The sequence below is a fragment of the Leucoraja erinacea genome, chromosome 30 (genome assembly GCF_028641065.1).
Source record: "Leucoraja erinacea ecotype New England chromosome 30, Leri_hhj_1, whole genome shotgun sequence".
Classification (NCBI taxonomy): domain Eukaryota; kingdom Metazoa; phylum Chordata; class Chondrichthyes; order Rajiformes; family Rajidae; genus Leucoraja; species Leucoraja erinaceus.
This window is the reverse complement of record NC_073406.1, coordinates 2,625,235-2,644,132: the sequence shown is the minus strand read 5'-3', so window position 1 is coordinate 2,644,132 and position 18,898 is coordinate 2,625,235. Positions and strand designations below refer to the sequence as shown.

General features: G+C 39.8%; 1 protein-coding gene across 8 annotated transcripts in view; it reads left to right on the top strand.

The window, feature by feature from the left end:
* Nucleotides 1–18,898, top strand: part of foxj3 (forkhead box J3) — a 79,434-nt gene that overhangs the window by 33,278 nt on the left and 27,258 nt on the right. For all 8 annotated transcript variants that reach the window (XM_055659100.1, XM_055659101.1, XM_055659098.1 and 5 more), the window contains exons 3-6: nt 7,902–7,976; nt 11,652–11,735; nt 12,447–12,548; nt 18,373–18,501. In XM_055659100.1, the coding sequence (XP_055515075.1) occupies nt 7,902–7,976; nt 11,652–11,735; nt 12,447–12,548; nt 18,373–18,501 (390 nt within the window). The remainder of the gene's footprint in view (nt 1–7,901; nt 7,977–11,651; nt 11,736–12,446; nt 12,549–18,372; nt 18,502–18,898) is intronic.

The window sequence follows — 18,898 nt, the reverse complement described above, 5'->3', positions numbered from 1 at the left end:
GCCAATATTGCTCCCTCAATCAGGACAACCAAAGCCATACAGTTGATCATTCATCTCATTTGCTCTGTGCATTTGATTATTGAGTTTATTACCATAATTATAATGACTACCGGTTCTGCGGTAATTTATCGATCGTGAAATGCTACGTGATCTGCTGAGTACGTAAATAAATGTAAATCATTTTATTGGGATAACCGATCATTTTAATATGTGAGGAAAATTGAAATGGTTGAGGGAGAGTCTATGCTATGTTTATCTAGAACTTTTGCAGACCCAAGACTGGAGCTGGTAGAATCTAATGCCATATGTATACTGCATGAAGTACTTAGTGGGTCAAGCAGCATCTGTGAAGACAAAGGGATGGTAATATTTTGGTTTGAGTTCCTGCATCAGGACTGAATGTAGAGGGAAGGTAGCGAGTATATAAGAGGTCTGTATTTCTTTAGGATGTGAGAGGAAACCCATGCAGTTAGTGAATTTGCAAACTCTGCATTGACAGTACCGAAGCTCAGGACTGAATCTGGGTTCAAGGAAATTTGAGCCAGCAGCATTAACTGTTATACCATCATTCTGTCATTTAACTCATTTGTCTCATTCCTCCATTCAACTCATTTGAATGCCATCTGGTCCTTTACATGATCAAAGTGACATGATTACCATAGTAGTGCAGGGAGCAGATGGACAGGCAGGTTGGAACGTTGATCTGAAACATCAGTCATTTCTACCTCCGCAAATGCTGCTAGACTCGCTGGGTTCTTCCAGTGGTTTGATTTTAACTCTTGTAGTATTATTTGTATTGAGTGAGTGATTGAAAGATTTGGTACGGAGACTGACCCTTCGGCGCACCAAGCCCACGCAGACCATCAATCAGCTTATTCGACTAGTTCTATATTATTCCACTTTTGCAATTATTCCCTATGCACTAGGACCAATTTACAGGCTATTTCCTACAAAACTCACGTGTCTTTCGAATGTAGGAGGAAATTGGAACACCCGGAGGAGACCCATGAGGTCACACAGTGAATGTGCAAACTCCACACAGACAGTACCTGTGATCACGATCTAGCCAGGATCTCTGGTGCTGCGAGGCAGCAGCGTACCACTGTGCTGCCCTAAGTGCTTCTGATATGTGGGTTGTTTTCAAAGTAGTAGTTCTTGTTGTTCAAAGATCCTGTTGTTGCCCTCATTGTGTTTTCCTGATAAGTTTTATTTTAAATCACACGTGTGAATTGTATGGCAAATATATCTATAACATGGGATGTAGCTCATGATGGCCAAAAGTAACCATGAAAAAATTGTTTGATGCCAATTGTTGCAATCGTGAATCGAACTGTGCAAAGGACACACAAAATCCTGATGATTTATCATTTCAGCAAGATGAATCCCCTTTAATAACGTAATCTCTCCTTGGTTTATTTACGTGCCTCTAATGATATTGACTGCTGCAGTCATGCGATTTGTGTGGTTGCCAATTAACTGGAGCTAACCAAGCCAGATGGCCATTCCTTGTACATGCCCACCCAAAAGCTGTGAGACTGCTTGTGACATATCATAATTCTGACCATTTCCATGTGACTTTAGTCCAGCCTAATTTAGTAGCACTGAAAATTGAATTCTTGCCCTGGTTATAGTCAGCAGAACCCTAGAATGTTGTTGATCTGTGGCATTATCAATCTGTGCATAAACTCACCAGGTAATTGAGGGAATACCTTACAACATATCTTGATTTCTTCTATAAATATGGTGCAATAGTGCAAAGCTTCTATTTGGCCCTAGGGCATATCAACTGAATCCCTGTCCTTTCTATACCAGTAATAGGATTACCTGTCTTAGGTCATATTCCATTCCACGTACCAAATAGTTCTCTTATGACTCAACTGAAAGAGACTGACCTTTGCACTGAAATTTAGCAGATCTGTTTGCTTCGTGCGTCAGTATAACTTGCGTAACAACTTTATTACCATAACCTCTGTAATTGCCTTCATAATGCTTATGCTTGTATGTCTGTCTGTTCCATACATCACTATGGTGATCACATCACTTTGATCTTGTAAAGGAAAACACCAGGTATCATTCAAGCAGGAATTAGGCATTTGAATGAAAGGAAGACATTGTGAGGCAGCCTACAGGCTCACAATTCCATCAACCCAGATTTAATAATGTTTTTGGGTGCTGTCTGAACAGAGTTTGCATGTTCACTAACTGCATGGGTTTCCTCCAGCAGTTCTGGTTTCCCCCCACATCCTTAAAAATGCTGGTAGGTTAATGGGCTGCTGTAAATTTCTCCATAGTGTAGGTTAAAAGCGAGTTGATAGGAATGTTTGAACGGGAATAAACATCAGAGATAGTGAGAGATAAAGGGTGAATGGGACTTGTGGGATTACTCCCTGGGAACGGATATGGATCCAGTGGGTTGAATTGCAGTCTTCAGTTTCATTACAATTATGAGAAAAGGTTGAACCTTGACACTCTTTCATCCAAATTCTGTCTCGAATCGAGCCATTTTTGGTTCGCAGTATAAAACTGTTTACGCCATTGAAAGAATTTCCTGAATATTGACTGATGCATTTTTCAATATTCTTCAAGTATTGTTGCAATATTTAATCCAGCGGTACAATCGCCATATTCACTCAGACGTTGACACCACATTAGTTGGTCATCTAAATTGCTCTACGTTAGTAACACACCTACCTTCAGTCAGCCTCTGGCTATCCTGCACAACCTTGGACCTTCATTGGTATTTTGAAATTAGAAAATTAAAATTGCTGTATCTTGCAAGTTGTTTGGTAAAGGTAGAGATATAGAAAAAGGATGTAACCTGCGTAGCCCACTTTCTCCTCCGTTAGATTTGCGGCAGGTTTCTGAAGCCGGAGAGGCGGCTGAATGAAGGGAAAAGAAGAAGGGGGGGGGGAGAGAGAGAGAGAAAACATAACGTGACTTCTGTTGTTCTGGCAAAATGGAAAATCCAGCAAAGCTCTGGAACCAAGGGTGCCTCAAAATCAGTGGTGTACCTGTACTTGCTTTTAAGGCTATATCCATAACTTTGCCATTTCCTGCTTCTTAGGCAGTGCTGTTACCAGACCAAACTGTGATGCATCCCAATAGGAAGCTTTTTGCTGAGCATCTGTAGAAATTGGTAAGAGTTGTTGGAGACTTGACGACCTTCCTTGGTCTTCAGAGGAAATAAAGGCATCGATGTTCTTTCTTGGCCATGGCATAAGTGTGGTTTGACCAGAACAACCGTTGGTAATATTGGTGAAGTTTGATCAAAAAAGAGAAAGTGAAAATTGGTGTTCAAGATGCTCTTGTTACAAACATAGGAAAAGCTATCTTTTTGAAAATGAGCTGCCCGCAGTCAGCATTTATATAGAGGAGTGTGATTTACTAATGGGCTGTTACATCTACTCTAAGGCTTTGTGTATGGTTGCAACTTTCCAATAGTTACCTATCTGTAAACATTAGATTGCTATTTGTGGACTTTGCTGATTAATGGAAGACATATTTGATCATTAAGAAATTTAAAGCACAGGAGAAAGCTATTGGTTACATATTCAGGCCTGCCAATAAAGGCTCCAGCCTAATTCTAGTTTCGGGTGGTAGAGTGGCGCAGTGGAGTTTGCACGTTCTCCGTGGACCACAGGGTGTCCTCCGAGTGCACAGTGTTCTCCCACATCCCAAAGATGTGCAGGGTTGTAGGTTAATTGTAAAATTGCCCTTGGGGTGTAGGGAGTGGATGTGAAAGTGAGATACCATAGAACTAGCTTGAATGGGTGTTCGATGGTCAGCGCGGACTCGATGGGCCAGGGCCTGTTCCCATGCTGTGCCTCTAAACTATGAAAGCCTCTCCAGTTGGAGCAAAACAATCAGCAGATTCTGGAAAACTGAAAACAACCAGAAAAATAATAGAAATACTCAGTCGAGCAGCATCTATATGGAAAGCAGAAGATAGTCACAAAATGCTGGAGTAACTCAGCGGGACAGGCAGCATCTCTGGAGAGAAAGAATGGGTGACATTGCGGGTCGAGACCCATCTTCAGACTGATGTCAGGGGAGAGGGTGATAGATAGATAAGGAAATGTAAGGTGTGAAAACAAGATAAATGGGATGGAGATCAAGGAAAATGTAGAATAGATCATTATTAGCTGGGAGAAGGAAACAACAAAGCAAACAGAGATAAAATGAAGTCGGAGACAGTCTTACTGGTCAAAGAACTGGGAAGGGGAGGGATGGAGAGAGAGAGGGTTACTCCAGCATTTTGTGTCTATCTTCAGTTTAAACCAGCATCTGCAGTTCCTTCCTACACATTCCGTACGAAGAGCAACGGAGTTATTGTTTCCAGTCATCGGAACTGGAATGGTTCTACATTGCCATGATGGAGAGTTGATAAAACAATATCTATGATGTCACAGTTTTCAAGCTAACAATTAGTTACACCGGGCAAACGCAATGCTAGCATTTATTTCAAGAGGGCTAGAATATAAAAACAGGGGTGTAATGATGAGGCTCTAAGGCGCTGGTCAGGCCGCATTTAGAATATTGTGAGCAATTTTGGGCAACATATCTGAGGAAGTGTGTGCTGGCTCTGGAGAGGTTCTAGAGGAGGTTTACAAGAATGATCCCAGGAATGAGTGGGTTAACATATGACGAGCGTTTGACGGCATTGGGCCTGTACTCGCTGGAGTTTAGAAGGATGGGGGGGGAGAGCCTCATTGAAACTTACTGAATAGTGAAAAACTTGGATAGAATGGATGTGGGGAGGATGTTTCCACTAGTGGGAGAGTCTGGGACCAGAGGTCATAGCCTCAGAATTAAATTGTTCCTTTTAGAAGGAGATGAGGAGGAATTTATTTAGTCAGAGAGTGGTGGATCTGTGGAATACTTTGCCACACTAGGCTGCCGTCAATGGATATTTTTAAGGCAGAAATAAAGAGATTCTTGATTAGTACAGGTGTCAGGGGCTATGGGGAGAAGGTAGGAGAATGGGGTTAGGAGGGAGAGATAGATCAGCTATAATTGAATGGCAGAGTAGACTTGATGGGCTGAACAGCCTAAAGGGGCTGTCCCACTTGGGCGACCTAATCCACGAGCTATGGCGAGTTTGCCCTCGACTCATACTCGCAGTATGGTCGGCACGAGCTCGTAGGAGGTCTTTGTAACTCTCCATCATGCTCGAGAGTAGTCCCCGTGTACTCAAGGCCTCAGCTAGGTTGCGGTGTATTTTTCAACATGTTGAAATATGCACCAGAGTAAAAAAAAGGTCGCCATGGAAAAAATCAAAACTTTTTTTACTCGTAGGTTTTGTCGTAGTAGGTCGGCATGTTAGTCGTAGGTAATCGAGGGTAGTCAAAGGTAGTCATAGATAGTCTTCATCATAGTCAGAGGGAGGCCGAAGGAAATCGAAGGAGGTCGTATTCACTCTCCACTATTCGGTGTCCAATTTTCCCGAAGTTAGTCGTAGCTAGTAGAAGCTAGTCTTCAACATAGTCGAAGGAGGTCTTCAACATGACATTTTTTTCAAACTCTCCTAAGCTCTTCTAAACTCGCCAATTAGGTCGCCAATGTGTGACAACCCCTTAATTCTGCTCCTATCACTTGTGTCCTTATAGAGATAAAAGATACAAAGAGAAACAGATTGATGCAGAAAAATATAACCCATATCTGTGAAGAGGAAACAAATGGTTTCCCGAAATCGTTAAATTCAAATACTGAATTTGTATCCATCCTTTGTTTTCCCTTCTGCTTCAGTTTTACCTGCAACTGATTATATCGATGCTTTGAAAGATGCTATTTCCTCTAACTAGGTCTATTGCGTGTTAAATTTCATTCTGTCTACAAAGTCTGTATTGGCCTCTTCTTTGAAGACAGATGCAAAGCATTCATTAAGCACTATTTATCTACACGCTCCACACAGTTACCTTTAGTGACTATAGACCCTTAATTTAGAATTTATTCTGATCTCTCGCTCGCTTCTCACTCTGACTCTCTTGCTCATGCTTGCTCCTTTTTTTCTATGAATGCTTTCCACTGCAAATTAATTTGCCTTAAAGTGCCTCTTTTCCAGTCCATTTTTGCTAAAGCACACTTCAATTTAGTAATAAGATTATTTGCCCAACTAAGACATTTTTCTACTGAGCTTTTTTTTTCCATGTCTGTGCTCAAGCTGAATTTGTGATCTATGTCACAATTAATTTTGAACCTATTGACTAAGAGTTCTGACTAAATCCATTTCAAAAAAAATTCTGTTATCTATATTACTTTTGCACTAAATCTGTTCTGATTAATGTTAGGATAGTTTAAATACCCTGGGGTAATTAAATGGGACAATAAGAGAGGGACCGGCGTAATGCCTCCAGCGCCTTCAAGATCAGCTGCAGGAGGTTGCACTCGGGACACAGAGACGGTCGGGTGAGGCGAGAGATGTCGGGGCGCGGACCAGCAGTAGGCTGGGTCTTACCTGGAATGGGGGGCGCTCCAGTACTTCCAGCATGTGGACTGAACTTTGGACTTTTTCTTTATAAATGGTGCCAAATTATGGTGTCTGGTTTGTGCAAAAGAATTTCACTGTGGTGTACATTTGTGACAATCTATTCTGTCCTGTTTGCACAATTTGTAAGTTTTCATTTGTATTTGGTCTTCTGTCTCCTAGCGATGTTATTGTTCCTTTTTCGATCAATTCATCCCATCTGGTCACAGCTTAGAATCCATCTTAGGGATGCAGTTATTTGAACGATATTGTGGCACATTTTTTTTAACCCGCCCTTCAAACTTTGCCAAAAATCCTGTGACCAGAAATGTTCCACTTTTTATGTCTTATTTCAGTAATATCTTTGATGTTATCTGCCTTGGTTGATCTAGCCTGCAACCAGACCAGTACTAATTTAATTATTGCCAGAGATGCTATGCATCTGGGGAAAGTTTAGATAATGGCAAAGCATAGCCAGAAGGGACAGAAGTATTGCTGGAAATGAAAGACTAATTTAGTGATTTTAGAAGGTGGAGAGAACAAAGGTTCAGAATTGATAGTTCAGAAATTTGACAAGTAATAAGTGTAGGAGCAGGCCATTCGGCCCTTCGAGCCAGCACCGCCATTCACTGTGATCATGGCTGATCTTAATGGTATACATTTGAATTTGAAATTGAAATAATCCGAAAGCGTGTGTGCAGTTGCAAAGGGGGTAGGTGAGGGAAAATTGGAGAAGATTAGGAAAGATTCAAAAGAAATTGTGCACAGGTCTCACTCCACCTTAAACTGCGAGTACATCCCTGAATTTAAATCTATCACCACACTCATTTTCTCCAGGCTTGCTGTCCTTGTATTTCTATAGTCAGTAGCACATGGCAGATTAATAAGACTTTGATGTATGCTTATTAATTATTTTTCTTGGCTTCCCATCGCCCACCTGGAGAGCCTCACTCTTTGTCAATGACACTAATATGGATCCAATCTTCTAAATGTTCACTGTTGTCCATTGCATGAGGAATGCATCGATACTTTCTGTAATTATGACTGGCTGTAAAAATACCAATTCCTTGAGCTATTGACTTCCTATTATTTTAACTTTCCTGATTTCCATCCGCATTCTCCTCTTCCATTCTCTCCCCGTGGCACACCCTTGCACTGTGCATGTTTTAAAAGTTAAACTGAGATTTATTACAAACCTTTGGGGTTGGATGGAATATGAATGATTGTCTTGTGGTTCTGTGGATTAGCAAATTATGAGATATTTTAATATATCGAGTGGGGAGACAGCAAATCAATATGATACTGCCAATAAATTCTGTCTCTTTCGTTTGTGTTTTGCTGGTCAAAATATTGAATGTATTGTTGCATTATTTGTGTTTTTGATGATCTCAATTGACTTTAATCCTTTTAATAATCTTTTTTTAATACTCTCTTGCAGAATTCCATTAGACACAATTTATCGCTAAATAAATGTTTCCTGAAAGTGCCTCGGTCCAAGGATGACCCAGGCAAGGTAAGCTTGTGGCTTTTTCCTCTAACCGGTGACATTGTCCTCACAATCCAGTAGTTTTAAATTAAAAAAAATTGTGATGCAAATATTCCTCCTTCAGACTATTTTCGGTTTCCTCACTATGTTATTTGTGATAATGTGAGCAGAACAGATCTGGGATGTTCCTTATTTGAGTGGTATGACTCTACATCAGGTGTGTGGATTGCTGGATACTTGTGATTCTTTTGCACTCCCTTAACAAGCACGTTTATCAGCATATTTTCTTCAGCTGAAGATACGTCAGGTTTGATAGTATTGAATAACTTGGTTATTTTCTAGTTAAATTCAAGGTTGTCCCAAAAAGGACAGTGGTTTTTGGAGATGTTTAAGAAAGAACTGCAGATGCTGGAAAAATCGAAGGTAGACAAAAATGCTGGAGAAACTCAGCGGGTGAGGCGGCATCTATGGAGAGAAGGAATAGGAGACGTTCGGGTTGACCTGAAACGTCGCCTATTCCTTCTCTCCATAGATGCTGCCTCACCTGCTGAGTTTCTCCAGCATTTTTGTCTACCTTCGTGGTTTTGGAGATGCTCAGTATGTAAAAATATGTTTTTATTTTTGTCATTGTGCAGTTATGCAAACTGTTTTAAGAATTATCTTAATTAGCAAGTTACATTTTTTTTTGTTTTCATCTCCCAAATAGCACAGAAATAGATATGTGAACTCGAAATTCCCCACAACATGTAGCAGTTAGTTAATTTTTAACATGCCTTGCTATCTTGTGGCACCTTTTTCTAACAAAATTGTATCCAAAAATACATAAGGTGATAGAATAAGCAATGGTTTTGCCGAATAGGTACTTGGATCAGATAGCAGCTTCAGGGAAAAGCGAAAGATGGCAGAGAATTTGGGATGAAATTTTAAACTAATGGTTTGTGCAGATGAAAGAACAGCTGCCATGTGGGGACTGAATGAAATTGGAGAAGGATAACAGGTCAGATATGGAGAGTCAATTCTGAGAAGTTTAAATCAGTTGGGACTTGTAGAGAAAGGATACAGGGGGAGGGGCATTGCAAAGAATGGGTGAGAGAGGATGTGGAGGAACTTGCATCAGCTCCTATCAAGTGATAGGATCCAATGATGTTGGAGGGGTAGAGATTTGGATGTGAACCGCTTTGCATATTTGGCTTAAAAAGGAATTATAAACCAAATAGCATTTTGTATTCATTTTCAAATTCATGCTAAAACAGAACACGAGTAGGCAAATAAATTCCAGAATTATGAGCTTGGGCCTGTCCCACTTGGGCGATTTTTTAGGCGACTACAGGGGACAGCTGAAAAATGTAACATGTTATCGACTTGGGCTGTCATAGGTTGTGGCTGGTGCTGACATGGGTGAATTCCATTGTCCTAGTCACTGGCATTCGCCTAAAAAAATTGCCTAAGTGGGACAGGCCCATGTCGCGTTTTCTTCAAGGTAAGAGATGTTAGTTCCAGGAAATAGAATTTCTATTTGAAGTACACAGTTTGACTGCAGACTCTTGGAAACAAGTAACCTTTCGAAATATGTCACTCAGCCCCTAACTTTAAGCAAGCATTCTCATTTGCTGATTTCATTAATAAAATTTGAATGCTATTTGTTGCTGAATTTTGAGCATCTTTTGTTGCTGTGCTCATATACCCACATGAAACAGTTTTTCCTTCTGACATTGTCTGGATTGATCTTAAATCCAGGTGTCGGGGTAATTGGCTACTAATATTTAGTTCATTGGAAGCATGTTGAACTCAATAAAGTAGTTTTGTGCTTTGTGTTAACAGAAATAGTGCAAAATGATTGTATAATGTGGAATCTGCAGGTACTCTGCAAACGATTAGTTTATTACATGTTGAATCTCACAACAACGAGGCAATATGCAGTTCTCTTGTCTGACTTAGTTGTAACACAGAAGACCTTTGATTAAACTTTGATTCATGTTCGCAAAGTTTAGGCTGACACTTTAGTGCAGTATTGAGAGAACTCTACACTTTGGAGAATGCTGTCTTTCGGTTGTGAATTTCGACCAAGAGTTCTTGTCTTCATTCTCAGGTAGATGGAGAAAGTAAGAACTGCAGATGTTGGTTTACAAAAAGGACAGCAGGGTGCTGGAGTTACTCAGTGGATAACATGGATGGGTGACATTTCGGATCGAGACCCTTCTTCAGAATGAATAGACTGAAAAAGAGTTCCAATCCGAAATGTCATCTATGCATATTCTCCAGATATGCTGCCTGACCTGCTGAGTTATTCCAGCACTTTTTGTCTTTTTTTCATTCTCGGGTAACTGTATGAACATTTTACTGGTGCCCTAGTCAATAGGATCTCTCTACCAGTAGCACTGAAAACAATCTGATCATTTATTTCAACATTTTAATAGTTGTATATAGTTGTGAAATAAACATAGAGCCGGAAACAGGCCGCATCTGTGGAAAGTGAAAATGCTGGAAGCATTCAGCAGGCCAGGCCGCATCTGTGGAAAGAGGAATGAGTTAATGTTTAAGGATAATTATTTCTCTTGAGTGATGTTGCCTATCCAGTTGAGTGTTTCCAATGTTTTCTACCTTTACTTTCATGCCATTTATCTCTCGGGTGCTTTTACAATCTTTTTCTATCCATTGTGCAGCAATATTACATCAGAGATGAAATCGGGTTAATTATCAAATAAAATGTTACTGGCTAGATATTCATGGCTGTAAATATTTTTCATAAAACAAATGTTCTTCTATTTGAAAGGTTTGTAATTGAATAGGGTCCTGCTCTATGCAGCATTTGGCAATGTGCTTGCTCACAACTTGAGTAATCACTCAAATCAGACGAGATTAATTAAATGTGCATCTAGCCATCGGTCTGTCTCGGTGTTGGGATATTGAGGCCAATTGTCACTGCTAATCATTTCCGTGGGTGCCAGCACCAAGAGATTGCTGTCCCCATTGATTAAGTGGTGTTTTTTAGTAAAAGGATTTAATACTTAATGTTCAGTTGTATATAAAACTCAAATACGATGGAAATTATCGTTCCAAAATTAAGGCAAAACTTTGACTCGATGAGACATGACTAAAACTATCTATACCTGCTAATTCCCTCCACAGCCTCCACGTTGTCTCATGTTTGGTTCTTTGGTGCATTCAGTTATTTTAGATAGACCATGCGTGCTGAAGATAGTAAATAGTGGAGTCGAACATGTGTATCCTCAATTGGCTTGCTATTCACAAAAGTGTCATCATGTAACCTAATAGTTAAGTCACAAGTGAAAGATAAATAAGACTCGCATTTTGGAACTATTAAGACTCATTAAGTGGTTCTGTACAGAAATAATTTAAGGTCTAAATTTGAATAACAGTCAGAGATTTGTTTTTCTGGATAACAGACAGAGATCTCTCATACCTATAATTTAGAAAATTGGTCTGGATAGTTGACAGCAATTGTCGGTTTGCCAGAGGCCCTCTCACCCAGTTATGGCAAAAGCAGGCTATAGTCGCTCGGACTCAATGCATAAGAGTAGTTAGAGATTAATTTTCCAAGCAAGATGATCTGTTAATTGGAAATATTCATTGTTTTATGCAAGAATCTAGACCAATGGTTAAAGATGCATGTGCATAGCACAGAAGACATGTATTCATGAGAATTTAATTTATTTCGATCTTGTGCTTGTTCTTTTTTAGGGTTCATACTGGGCTATAGACACTAATCCAAAGGAGGACACACTGCCTACACGGCCAAAGAAGAGGCCACGATCGGGGGAAAGGGTAGGTCGAGATACTAGATTTAACTTGTGAGGTTCTGTTTTAATATATTGTCTTCAGAATTAACTAATCTCAGCCCTCTTCTCCAAAGTGCTGAAATAGACTGTATTTGAGAGATTTTAGCTAAACTTTAAAAGATTCAGTAATAATTAATATTTATCTTATAGAGGTCCATGCATTGTGTGAACACTCTGTTTGATAATTAACCGATACAGCCCCATCAAGTTAATATTTTACTGCTACTACTACTGTGCCATCGCTCGTCAACGCACCCGAGTTCCACTCCAACTGCAACTGCCAATCCTTCCAATTTCAACCGCCTAACAGCCCGCCCCCTTGACCAGGTGATTGGTCAGCCAGATCAAGCCCGGTCAACGTGAGAGTTCGAGCCCGACCATCGAAGATTCGGGAGACAAATTTCTTGACCACAAGATGGCGCCACATGACCCCCCCCCCCTCCCCCCCCCCCCCCCCCCCCCAGAACCGGAGGAATGGATGCGAGTAGGTTTACGAGTGAGGCGGCCTGATCTCGTGTTCACGTCTCCTGTGCTCGGGGTCACAACCGACGGATTTGAGGGCGCACAGTTACTGCAGAGGGACTGCAACATTTTGTGCCTATCATCTTTGTAGTTTAACATGATGGGCGGCAAATGTAATTCTGTGTACCTGACCAGCTAACCTCTACAACCCATTCCTTTGCTGCCTTCATTACAGGCATCAACACCCTACAGTCTGGACTCGGAGCCTTTAGGAATGGATTGCATCATCTCTGGAAGTGCCTCTCCAACCCTGGCAATCAACACTGTGACTAACAAAGTACTGTTTGTTTGATTTTGCTGCCTTCTTATTGTTAGATGCTTTTAGTTAAATATTTTAGTGACAATAGAAATTTCTACTGAACTTGTGAAATGGGTGATAAACATGCAACTCTTTACCATTGAACCATTGTGGAGACCACGTCACTGAATATATTTGGAAGGAGATATCTTATGTGTCCGGAAACTATCAAAGGGTATGGCGGAGAGCAGGAAAAGTTTTTGTGGTAAGGATCAGCCATAGCAGAAGGGCAAAATAGCCTAGTCCTATCTGTTTGTAATGGAGATGACATGTAGATCCATTAGGCAAAATATTGTTACTTAATTTGCCATCCTAATTGGGGAAAAAACTGCAAATTTAACACACATTCAATTCAATTCAATTCAATTTATTTGTCATTTGGACCCCTTGAGGTCCAAAGGAAATGACGTTTCTGCAGCCATACATTACAAACAAATAGACCCCAAGACACAACATAATTTACATAAACATCCATCACATCGCTGTGATGGAAGGCCAAAAAAACTTATCTCTCCACTGCACCCTCCCCCCCCCCCCGATGCCAGAGTCAAAGTCAAAGCCCCCGGCTTTGCTACACATGTAGCAAACTGATTAAATTTGTGTGAAAGTTAATTTATCTATACTCATTTTTCTGTAAAATGATATGGCAGATCTAACCAGTAATTTAAAAATTGAGATTTCTGACCAACGGCAAAGCAGATTGGTTAGTAAAAGTTCTTAGAATGCAAAAGGGAGAATCAAGCTGGATATAATTTGACGTTATTGAGTACGTGTGTCAGAAGCACACAAAAAACAAGGAAAGTGAAGAGCCTCGTCTCACAAAATACCCACCCACAAAATCAAGCACATATCCCATTTGTGGCAGAATGATTGGATCCCATATTGGTCTTATTAGCTACCTTGGAACCCACAGAAATTAAGTGGATAGAAATCATCCTCTCTGCTCTACTGAAGAAGTGATTATTTAAACATGTTTACTGGAATGCTAGAGTTATCTTGAGCATGGCAAATGTTAAAATGTGAAATTACAGCAACATAAAAATCACAGACCCTCAAAAGGCGCAGAAAGGCATGCAAGAGCGTGGCTATAAAACAAGGATTTTAGCCAGATGGAAAGCAAGGAGGAGGCAGGAACAGAGTAATCGAAGGCAGATGACAGGTAAACTAAATCAGATGGCTGCTGGACTGGTGTCAAGCATTGAGATTTGGAAAATAAAGTACAAAAATGAAAAATTAAAGAGAGTGTACAGAGTGATGTGGAGGTACAGAGGCAACCTCAAGATTTGAAGATGTGGCCAGTATTTGGCTGGCTTTACTTTCTTTAGGCTAGAAGCCTGAGGGAAAGCTTGATTGGCTGTATGTACAATTATGATCGTATGGATCTGGTGGACTGATTTGGGGGAGTCCAGAACCAGGTGCCACAGTCTAAGAATAAAAGGGAGGCCATTTAAAACTGCGATGAGAAAAAACTTTTTCACCCAGAGTTGTGAATTTGTGGAATTCTCTGCCACAGAGGGCAGTGGAGGCCAATTCACTGGATGGATTTAAGAGAGAGCTAGATAGAGCTCTAGGGGCTAGCATAATCAAGGTGAGGTAGAGGTTCTCTTGCACCTCTTCCAATCTCATCTACTGTATCCGCTGTTTCAGCTGTCATGTTCTGTACATCGGCGAGACCAAGCGCAGGCTCGGCGATCGTTTCGCTGAACACCTCTTCTCAGGCCGCCTCAACCCACCTGATCTCCCGGTTGCTCAGCAATTTAACTCCCCCTCCCATTCCCAATCTGACCTTTCTGTCCTGGGCCTCCTCCATTGTCAGAGAGGGGCTCAGTGCAAATTGGAGGAACAGGACCTCATATTTTGCTTGGGCAGCTTACACCCCAGCAGTATGAACATTGACTTCTCTAACTTCAAATAGCTTTACTTTCCCTCTCTCTCCATCCCCTCCCCCTTCCCAATTCTCCCACCAGTCTTAATGTCTCTGACTACATTCTATCTCTGCCCCGCCCATTCCCCTAACATCAGTCTGAAGAAGGGTCTCGACCCGAAACTTCGCCCATTCCTTCTCTCCAGAAATGTTGCCTGTCCCGCAGAGTTACTCCAGCATTATGTGAAGATGGGATCGGTAATGGTGCATTTCAATGTTTAATATGTGTGCACTCATCTTACCTAAATATGTTTGGAGATTGGCTTCCTGAATGGATGAACTGTACACGAGTAGCTATTGATACTTTCAGGAGCAGGTTAAAACAAACATAACTGGAGTATTGTCCCAAAATATTCACACACTGACTTTATTAATGAATCCTCAAATTGCACATTGTGGACCACATTCTATGTTGTTATACAGATTAACTCTGACTTAATTTGACTGGCAAAACTGCTCTTACTATTCGAAACATTATGTTGTGATGCCAAAAATTCCAATTAAATTTACATCGCAGTGACTCAGCATATCAAATTGTAATTTTAAATTTAAGGAAACATAAACAAAATGCCCATTGATAATCTAATTTTGGTGATTGTAACCCTTGAGTACCTTATCCAAATCGCCATTCTAATCTAATGTGTGAGCTCAGGCAGTGAATTTCTGCAGCCCGCTTCAAAATAGAAAGGAAACCTGTCTAAAGGGTATCAACAAGTATGGAGTTGGAGTTAAAAAGTTGGTGGATTTGTTGGTTTTACTTATGCAGTGAGTAGGGGAAAACTGAGTCCAAAGTTAATAACCCTGTGAAAATCAGCTTCTTAACTAAAAATGTGTGGTTTGGCACTACTGTGTCTTTTGCAAATTAGCTTGTTGGAAAGAAGAAGAATTTGTCTAGTATTAGTACCAAACGCAAGGCTTGTAATTGTGTGAAAGACTGAGAGAAGATTGCAAAGACATTGAATGTGAATAACCCCTACTTAGTTGTTAAAACAATCCTGCCACTCCTTTCACAGGGAACGTGCTAATGCATTCAATTAATTGAAGTCATTCCTAATCTAGGAAACCCCCCAATCAAATAATTTATAGACCGTGAGATTACTGGTATATTCCTAGAATGGCACCTCGGCTCTTGGAATAAATGTGTGTGTGAGACAGAAAGAGAGAGAGAGAACACTTTGAATAGGTTGAGTGGGTGACAATTGCTGATTAGAGACACAGGTTTATTCTTGATGTGCACATTTATCAAGAGAATTAACACTTAGACAGAAATGTGCAATGTTGTGACCTTGCTCTTGGGTATTACTCTAGTGCAGTAACTAGATGTTATTGATATTCATTCACATGTATAGATTTCTTAGCAAGCAACTGGTGGTTTGTTTTGATGACACCACCAAAGCTGTTTATGTTTTGAATCTTGACACTTAATATTTTTTTAATCTTGTGGGTTTAAACACGCCACTTCCAGATTTGCATAAGAGTCTCTTATTATTTGGATTATTTCCTGCCATGTATATTTAAGCTTGGTTTATTAGTAATCTTTGGAGATCTTGTAGAGAAAAGTGTTTGCATTAAGGTAGAACATTATATTCAGTTTCTGAAGGATGCAGTTGTGTCACAAATAAGTCATGAAAAATATAGCCATTAAGATAAGTGTAGTGAACAAATTGACTGAGGTAAATTGGCAATGTAAATTGTCCCATTAAATAAACAATGGCGCATTTAAAGTAATGTTTCATAATTCTCAAATGTGCTTTCCATTGGGAAATGATAAACAAATCTAATAGGGGAAAGTGATGATTTCCGAAGGGTCTCAACCCGAAACGTCGCCTATTTCTTCACTCCATAGATGCTGCCTCACCCGCTGAGTTTCTCCAGCATTTTTGTCGACCATATCTCAATTGAGAGGTTATTTTAGGTTAATCAAGGAAACTTAGTTTTGCCAATGAGTAGTAAATCTAGAATGTACGAGTTTAAGGAATGGGCAAGAAGATAACTTGATAAACGAACACATTTAAAAAAACAAATGTACGGTACTTTATTTGTCACATACTGAGAAATTACACATTTTTATGTCAGAGAAATTTAAGAGCTTCACCGATGCAAAAGGGAAGATAGTAAAATTAAAAGCAAAAGAAATGATAAGTAATAGAGTTCATGCCTAAAGACTTTGTCTTCAGTATAGAATTTACAAGTACTGGGGAAATTAAGGGGACTGCAGATCTTTAATTAGTCCTTAGATTCTCTTGGAGCCTGAGCATGTACAATACTGTAATTAAAGAAGGAAAAGGGAAAGGAAACGATGAAGCAAAAATGTATTGGCCTGACAACATTTTTGGGGAATTGCTGGAATCACTTTTATGGATCTGGCAAGGTAGCACTTATTTAATTAGCAACTTCTCTAAAGAAGGGTCTCTACCCGAAACGCTCCATAGGTGTTGCCTCACCCGCTGAGTTTCTCCAGCATTTTTGTCTACAAATAAAAGCAGGGTAATTTTTCCAGAAAAATTGTGAATGGGGATTTGAGCTAACGGAAAAATTGTGAATGGGGATTTGGGCTATTTGTGGAAAAAATGAAAGGTAGTGCGAGGATCTCATTGTCCTGGACGGTGTCAAACTTACTATCACCAAAGTTAGTTTCCTGACTCTTGCCGCACTTCCAATCATTTTCAGTTTAGCTGGCTATAAATTTGCATTATGTGGCCATTTTAAAAATACATTTAATAAGACGCCCGGGCTGTTTGATTGGGAACAACTGCACGGATAGATAAATGGTTTATGAATTTACATGAACAGGAATTTTTAGATCTCCTCTTATTGGTGGGGGTGCAATAAAAATTAACGCAGGGCCTTGAGCTTTGGCAACTGGTTCATGATTTAGCATAAAAAGATAGTGTAATGCATACAAAACTGGGTGGGAACACCAGATAAGAAGGGCACATGTCTGCCCAAGACATAGCGACAGAATAAGTTTACTCTTATATCTGTTTATCTGAAAAAGAAAATTATGTATTAGTATAATTGCTGAAGAAACGTCTATTGACAGTTTTCAAAAATGTTTATTCATCAATGGCTGTACCGTTTCTTCACTGAAATATCTCTTGTATTTGTACTGCAATTAGTTGCTAGCTAAATTGGACCAACACCTTTCTGCTACATATATTAGTCATTTTCTTGGATATGGAGAAGGTTTGTTTGTTTGTAATTTTGTAGATTGGCTACTACAGGAGAGATATTTGACCCATGAGACATAATTTCATTCCAAGCCACTTCCAACAGAACATGTTGGTTTGTGCAATTTGATGCTCAAAATTTGCTCGAACATACAAGTTGATGCTTATTCATTTACTGTTTGCATGTCCTTTTCATATAGTGTCCTGAAGTGGGGGAACTATGTATAAACACTGCTGTAATTTCTACATGGTGAAACCAAAATGTTTAAAAATGGCCTTTATTAAAATCTGACTATGTGCACTTTAACCACGTGATTTTTTTTCTATTACAAATCTCAAATTGTGGCATACAGAGGCAAGTAAATAAATGATGGGTCTTTGTCCCAAACATTCTGGAGGGCACAGTATCTGCAAAGATGCATTGTGGTCATTTATTTTGTAGTTTTTCCAAAACCCTGGATAAAGAAAAGCTGCTTTCATGTGAAACTGCTGATTATATGAGTGTTATGGCGGCTTTCTAGTGTTGTATTTTCTCATGCTATTCTCCAAGTGGAGGGCAGAAATACAACTAACAAATCTTGCTGCAGTTTGAGATTTGTAGAGGTGGGCCAGCAGGTTTTAATTGTAACTGTGCGATTTTGCTACAGCTGACAAAGCAGCAGAAGCTCTGGTTGGCATCTCAAAATGATGAGCTGTTTGGTTTATGTAGGTAACACTATATAATACGGATCAAGAAGGAAGTGATAGCCCTCGCAGCAGCCTTAACAACAGCCTGTCTGACACAAGTTTAGCGTCCGTCAACCTGAATAATGTCGGCTCTGTCCACAATTATGCGCAGGCAAGATTTTTTTTCCTTGAATAAACTTATGTTTAAAATACCTGTTACCATTTATTTTGCATTATAGTTATGAACTAGAGTACTCTAAACCTGTCAAAAGTAAATTGGAATAATATAACTTTTTTTTATTCCAATTATGAAATAAATAATTGCAATCTGACACCTCGAACACTACTGTATGTATGAAACTTGCTACCACATGCAGTGCTTGAAGCAAATAGATTTGATGTATTTTAGGAAAAGTTGGCTCAGTAAAATGAAGGAAAGAAATAGTGTGATGATACAATAAGGCGAAGTATGGTATGATTGGATGGGACATTAATACCAACACAGGTTAGTTGGACAGAATGTCATTTTTTCGTCCTAAAAATGTCAAATAGAATTTAAAGTTTTTTCA